Source organism: Rhinopithecus bieti, unplaced genomic scaffold (assembly GCF_001698545.2).
Source record: "Rhinopithecus bieti isolate Rb0 unplaced genomic scaffold, ASM169854v2 scaffold_1673, whole genome shotgun sequence".
NCBI lineage: Eukaryota > Metazoa > Chordata > Mammalia > Primates > Cercopithecidae > Rhinopithecus > Rhinopithecus bieti.
In genome coordinates, this window is record NW_016804690.1 from 4,603,603 (window position 1) to 4,611,036 (window position 7,434).

Below are 7,434 nucleotides of genomic sequence, written 5' to 3' on the forward strand. Positions count from 1 at the left end.
TGTTGGAGAGGATGTGGAGAAATAGGAACACTTTTACACTGTTGGTGGGATTGTAAACTAGTTCAACCATTATGGAAAACAGTATGGCAATTCCTCAAGGATCTAGAACTAGATGTACCATATGACCCAGCCATCCCACTACTGGGTATATGCCCAAAGGATTATAAATTATTCTACTACAAAGACACATGCACACGTATGTTTATTGCAGCACTATTCACAATAGCAAAGACTTGGAACCAACCCAAATGTCCATCAATGACAGACTGGATTAAGAAAATGTGGCACATATACACCGTGGAATACTATGCAGCCATAAAAAAGGATGAGTTCATGTCATTTGTAGGGACATGGATGCAGCTGGAAACCATCAGCAAACTCGCAAGAATAGAAAACCAAACACCACATGTTCTCACTCATAGGTGGGAATTGAACAATGAGGTCACTTGGACACAGGAAGGGGAACATCACACAACGGGGCCTGTTGTGGGGTGGGGAGATGGGGGAGGGATAGCATTAGGAGATATAGCTGATGTAAATGACAAGTTAATGGGTGCAGCACACCAACATGGCACACGTATACATATGTAACAAACCTGCACATTGTGCATATGTACCCTAGAACATAAAGTATAATAATAAAAAAAAGCAAAAAAGATGAAATGGAAAAATAAATAAAAAATAATAAAATAGATTGAGTTAAGTCACTCACTTATAAGTGATACATCTATCTAGCACTGTTACCATAAGAAAAAGTGAGATATATGAATAAAAAACAACTTGGAAAAAAGCTGACATGAGTTCATTATAAAACATTCAACATAATTGCTTTTAAAAAATAAACATAAGGCCAGGCGCGGTGGCTCAAGCCTGTAATCCCAGCACTTTGGGAGGCCGAGGCGGGCGGATCACGAGGTCAGGAGATCGAGACCATCCTGGTTAACACGGTGAAACCCCGTCTCTACTGAAAAAATACAAAAAACTAGCCGGGCGAGGTGGCGGGCGCCTGTAGTCCCAGCTACTCGGGAGGCTGAGGCAGGAGAATGGCGTAAACCCGGGAGGCGGAGTTTGCAGTGAGCTGAGATCTGGCCACTGCACTCCAGCCTGGGTGACAGAGTGAGACTCCTTCTCAAAAAAAAAATAAAAAAATAAAAAAATAAACATAAAAATCAGCCTGGGCAACATAGCAAGACCCGTCTGGCATGGTGGGACATGCTTGTAGTCCTAGCTACTTGGGAAGCTGAAGTGGGATAATTGCTTGAGCCCAGGAGTTTGAGGCTGCAGTGATCTGTGATCCCACAGCTGTACTCCAGCCTGGGCAACAGAGTAAAACCCTGTCTCTAAAATAAATAAATAATATTAAAAACAAACAAAAACAAAAACTCGTAAGAACAAATGAAATAAATCTCATTTGCTTTTTTGATAGATTTGTGGGCCTACTCATAGAGGAAATAGAGGGTATCTTGATTTAAGCAAAACATTTGTTATAGTCTGTCATTTTCTATTTAAGAAAATATTCAAGCTATTTTTAGTTATATAGATGACATCTCCCATCCTGAGCCACGATTAGGTGTATTCATAACTGGATGAATAACATTATCCACAAATTTAAATTAATGAGTCATTTTCATCCTAGAAAAGGATCACCACTGGCTGATCACAGGACTCTGCTCCTGACATTGTACTGTTCTCTTTAATTATTAAATAACATACAGTTTAAAAAAAATACCTAATGTGTTATCTGAAGTGGAAGAAGATGATATAGAAAACATACTTACCAAATTTGCAATAAGGTAAAGCTGAGCAGTCTAGTTAATACATTTGATCACAGAATAAGCATTCAAAATAGTTGCAACCTCTGAGAAAAGTGGACCAAATCCAACAGGATATTTAACAGGAATAATATAAAGTGCTGTATTCATGTTCAAGTTATGTCAGATAAATCTGATTCAAATTTGTTTGAAAAAGAGATTTTAGTTGACCACAGACATGCTTGGTAATAATCAACAAAATAATACTGCTGCTTTCAGGGGGCTGCTAATATTATTATTATTATTATTATTTATTTATTTTTGAGACGAAGTTTCACTCTTGTTGCCCAGGCTGGAGTGCAATGGCGTGATCTCGGCTCACCGCAACCTCTGCCTTCCAGGTTCAAGCGATTCTCCTGCGTCAGCCTCCTGGATAGCTGGGATTTTACAGGCATGCGCCACCACGCCCAGTTAATTTTGTATTTTTAGTAGAGGCAGGATTTCTCCATGTTGGTCAGGCTGGTCTTGAACTCCTGACTTTGTGATCTGCCTGCCTCGGCCTCCCAAAGTGCTGCGATTACAGGCATGAACCACTGCGTCTGGCCCCTAATCTCATTTTTTACAAAGTTTTTTCTATTATGAAAAGTAGGAAATGGAGAAAATGCCAAAAGTAAACAAAATCATCCATCATGCCACCATTGCCAATATTTTGAATTATTTCCTTTCAGATCCTTTTCCTTAACATCACTTATTTTCAGTTGCTCTTATGTTGAGATTATATTAGACAAACAACTTTGAAACCCAGGTAGCTAAAAAGGAACAGAGATGTAGTGCCAAGTCAGGAAAAAAAGTAGTATTCTCATTGTCTTCTGTACTGCTCAGGCATTTCTAGTACTTTATATCCTCCTGGTGATACCTTACTTTTAAAAAGCAGCAAAATCAGTTTATCACACAAGGTTCCAAGGATGAGGTCCAGAGCTATGTTGACAGAATAGGAAATATTTATCTTAGAGAGGGAAAGAGAATTGCTTTCCTCAGATAGAGGAATGACTTTCAATATATATTTTTTTTCTCTAAAGCAGTGGTGCACAAACTTGATTGATATATAACTAATCTTCAAACTGAACAATTCTTTTGAGTAGGTTCATTCAAAAGATACTTATAGAGCACCTACTATATGCTAGACACAATTCTTTAGGGAATAAAATCCTTTTGTGGAGCTTACATTCTAGCAAAATAGTACTTTGCATTGAGATATATAGCAAATCTCAGTGAAGCATAAAGCAGTTTGCTTTTCATAATGACTCCTTATCTCGTTGCAAAGTATTGTTAAAATTCTACTAAGATGAGGCAGGGTGCAGTGGCTCACTCACGCCTGTAATCCCAGCACTTTGGGAGGCCGAGGTGGGTGGATCACAAAGTCAGGAGTTTGAGACCAGCCTGGCCAACATGGTGAAACCCTGTCTCTACTAAAACTACAAAAATTAGCTGACCGTGGTGGGGGGCACCTGTAGTCCCAGCTACTCGGGAGGCTGAGGCAGGAGAATTGCTTGAAGCCAAGAGACAAAAGTTGCAGTGAGCCAAGATCACGCCACTGCACTCCAGCCTGAGTGACAGAGTAAGACTCCATCTCAAAACAAACAAATTCTACTAAGATGATATAATCTGTAAATCTACTTAACCAGGCATATATCAATTGCAACATATCATAATTCTCTGAAAGCAAACTAACAAAGGAGGTTGTGGTTGTCACTTGTAAAACTTTTCTTTCACTAGCATGATTATCCGACATAGTGATTGAGTGAGGGTACCATAGGTGAGCTATATGTTAAATATTACAGCAATTCAGATTAGTGTTTTTCAGATTTTCAGAAACAGAATTTCTTAGGCTGGGTGCAGTGACTCATGCCTGTAATCTCAGCATTTTGGGAGGTCAAGGCAGGTAGATCACAAGGTCAGGAGATCAAGACCATCCTGGCCAACTTGATGAAACTCCGTCTCTACTAAGATACAAAAAATTAGCCGGGCATGGTGGCAGGAGCCTATAGTCCCAGGTGCTCGGGAGGTAGGGGAATTGCTTGAACCTAGGAGGCAGAGATTGCAGTGAGCTAAGATCGCGCCACTGTACTCCAGCCAGCGACAGAGCAAGACTCCGTCTCAAAAACAAAACAAAACAAAAAAAACCAAATGGGATTTCTTACTCTATACCTGTGAATCAACTTGAGGACCTATTGAATTATTATGATTAGGATTAGTGTGGAAGTTATAGAAGGATCCAAGGAACACTTTTTCTAATAACTATTACCTTTGCCTTGAAAAGTTATACATTTCCTATCTCTGAACCTATTTAAGCAAAAGGTTGATGTCTAGAGATAAGGAATTTCTAAACTAGGGAAGAAAATGTTCTAGATTATTTAAAAGCTCCTTTCCAAACTTTAACCACTATTAATCCTTTGAGAAAAACCAAGGCAAGAAACTAGTTAACTCATTTGGTGTTAAGTTCTATGACTCTAAAAACTGACAGTGTAATCTAAATTATGTAGGCACTCATGCACAGGGAATCAGAGGACAACTTATTTCTCATTAGCTCTGCTAAAATTTGCATTTTTTGTTATAGACCTGTGCAACAGACCTGCAGACCAAAGCTGACCGATTGGCACAGATGAGCATATGTTCTTCATTGGCCCGGAAATTCCCCAAACTCACAATTATAGGGGAAGAGGTAAGAGTCATCAGAGACATTTTTTTAAAATCCCTGTTTACCAAGTGTACTTATAACTGACGCTTTAATGATTTATGTACCACTATTATAATTTCAAGCATTATATTTATTGTTTTAAACACAAAAATAATTATTGTATTCCTTGGACTTGGGGGAAATATCTGATTTTAAGACATTTTGGTCTATTTCTAAGCCAGATGTCTTAATTATTGACCATAAAAGATATGGTTACTGTTATACCCAGCATACAAACTGTAAGATTGGCAGAGATCTAGAACTTTGGAATAAAATGGGTTTTGTTGTTGTTTGTTTTTAAACTTAGGCTTATTTGCGTACTTATCCAAAGACTATAACACTTTGAAAGTGAGGGAAGTAGGCCGGGCGTGGTGGCTCACGCCTGTAATCCCAGCACTTTGGGAGGCCAAGGCGGGAAGATCACGAGATCAGGAGTTCGAGACCAGCCTGACCAACATGGTGAAACTGAATCCTGTCTCTACTAAAAATACAAAAATTAGCCAGGCGTGGTGGTGAACTCCTGTAATCCCAGCTGCTCAGGAGGCTGAGGAAGGAGAACTGCTTGACCCCAGAAGCGGGGAGGTTGCAGTGAGCCGAGATGGTGCCCCTGCACTCCAGCCTGGGCAACAGAGCAAGACTCCATCTCAAAAAAAAAAAAAGAAAGTGAGGAAATTGACATCTAATGTAATACAGGGGAACTATCTGCTGTCAGAGACACTTGTTTAAATGAGTATATAATACTTAAAGAATCTTTTATTTTTAAACTCTGTTCAAGATAATGACATTGCAACCATTTAGTCAATTTTGATGAGCCACATATGATTGTTTGTGCAAATTTTTAAGGTTTGCTTTAAAAGTTCTAAATATAAATGGTAAACCAGAAGAACTAGCGAAAACTGTGATGCTGCATTTCTTCTGTTAATAAGAAAAAGCATACTCTGTAAACACTAAATGGCTTCAATAACCATTAGGGTTATCTCTGCTTTAGGATCTGCCTTCTGAGGAAGTGGATCAAGAGCTGATTGAAGACAGTCAGTGGGAGGAAATACTGAAGCAACCATGCCCATCGCAGTACAGTGCTATTCAAGAAGAAGATGTATGATCCCTATTTATACTCAACTCTCTATTAACCTGGGCTTTTTGCCATAGTAAAGGAAATACAATTTGCCTGTAAGATGAAAAATTGGTAGTTATAAAATAGGGGCAGCCAGAAACTTGATATATTTCAGAGCCAACATGGAAGTATCAGGCAACCATGTGGATTTAGAGTTCAGTTTCTCATCCTATGGGTTTCCTTTCCACTCTAAAACCATTATTTAAAATACTTTTAGGGCCAGGCATGGTGGGTCACACCTGTAATCCCAGGACTTTGGGAGGCCGAGGTGGTTGGATTGCTTGAGTCTAGGAGTTCGAGACCAGACTGGGCAACATAGTGAAACTCTGTCTCTACAAAAAATACAAAAATTAGCCAGGTGTGGTGGTGCACACTTGTAGTCTCAGCTACTTGGGAGGTTGAGGTGGGAGGATCACCTGAGCCCATGGAAGTTAAGGCTGCAACCAGCACCATCTCTTTTTTTTTTTTTTTTTTTTTTTTTTTGAGATGAAGTCTCTCTCTCTCACCAGGCTGGAGTGCAGGGCTGCGATCTTGGTTCACCGCAACCTCCACCTCCTGGGTTCAAACGATTCTCCTGCCTCAGCCTCCCAGGTAGCTGGGACTACAGGCTCACACCACCACACCCAGCTAATTGTTTTTGTATTTGTATTTGTAGTAGAGATGGGGTTTCACCATGTTGGCCAGGATAGTCTCTATCTCTTGACCTCGTGATCCACCCACCTTGGCCTCCCAAAGTGCTAGGATTACAGGCTTGAGCCATCTCGCCTGGCCCCAGCACTGTCTCTTAAAGAGATGATTTTTTCCCCAGTTGAATGGCCTTGGCACACTTGTGAAAAATCAGCAGGCCATAGATGTATGGGTTTCATGCCAGTCACGGTGGCTCACGTCTGTAACCCCAATGCTTTGGGAGGCTGAGGCAGGCAGATTACCTGAGGTCAAGAGTTCACGACCAGCCTGACCAATATGGAGAAACTCTGTCTCTACTAAAAATACAAAATTAGCTGGGCGTGGTGGCACACGCCTATAATCCCAGTTACTCAGGAGGCTGAGGCAGGAGAATCGCTTGAACCTGGGAGGCGGAGGTTGCAGTGAGCCGAGATTGTGCCGTTGCACTCCAACCTGGGCGACAAGAGCAAAACTTCATCTCAAAAGAAAAAAAAAAAAGAAAAAAGAAAAGAAATAGATGTATGGGTTTCATTCTGTACTCTCAGTTATATTCCATTGGTCTATATGTCTATCCTTATGCCAGTAGCACACTTTCTTGCTTTGTATTAAGTTTTGCAATTGGGAAGTGTGAGTTGTCCTACCTTGTTCCTGCCTTGCACAGTTTTACACATACCCTCAGCCTGGACAGCAAAGTGAGACCCTGTCTCATTAAAAAAAAACAATAATACTTTTAGGAAGAAAATCTAATTTGTATTTAGTAGATATTTAGTAGATTTGATAGTAAAACATTCATTGGTAAATGTCTGTTCATATCCTTTCCCCACTTTTTGATGGGGTTGTTTGTTTTTTTCTTGTATATTTGTTTGAGTTCTTTGTAGATTCTGGATATTAGCCCTTTGTCAGATGAGTAGATTGCAAAAATTTTCTCCCATTCTGTAGGTTGCCTGTTTACTCTGATGGTAGTTTCTTTTGCTGTGCAGAAGCTCTTTAGTTTAATTAGATCCTATTTGTCAATTTTGGCTTTTGCTGCCATTGCTTTTGGTGTTTTAGACAGACACATGAAAAAATGCTCATCATCACTCACCATCAGAGAAATGCAAATCAAAAGGGTTTTTATGGTATTAGGTCTAACATTTAAGTCTCTAATCCATCTTGAATTAATCTTC

At 39.9% G+C, this 7,434-nt stretch overlaps 1 protein-coding gene across 2 annotated transcripts in view; it reads left to right on the plus strand.

Moving 5' to 3' along the window:
* Window positions 1–7,434, plus strand: part of BPNT1 (3'(2'), 5'-bisphosphate nucleotidase 1) — a 32,177-nt gene that overhangs the window by 11,660 nt on the left and 13,083 nt on the right. For both annotated transcript variants that reach the window (XM_017870010.1, XM_017870011.1), the window contains exons 3-4: window positions 4,369–4,473; window positions 5,477–5,584. In XM_017870010.1, coding sequence (XP_017725499.1) covers window positions 4,369–4,473; window positions 5,477–5,584 — 213 coding nt within the window. The remainder of the gene's footprint in view (window positions 1–4,368; window positions 4,474–5,476; window positions 5,585–7,434) is intronic.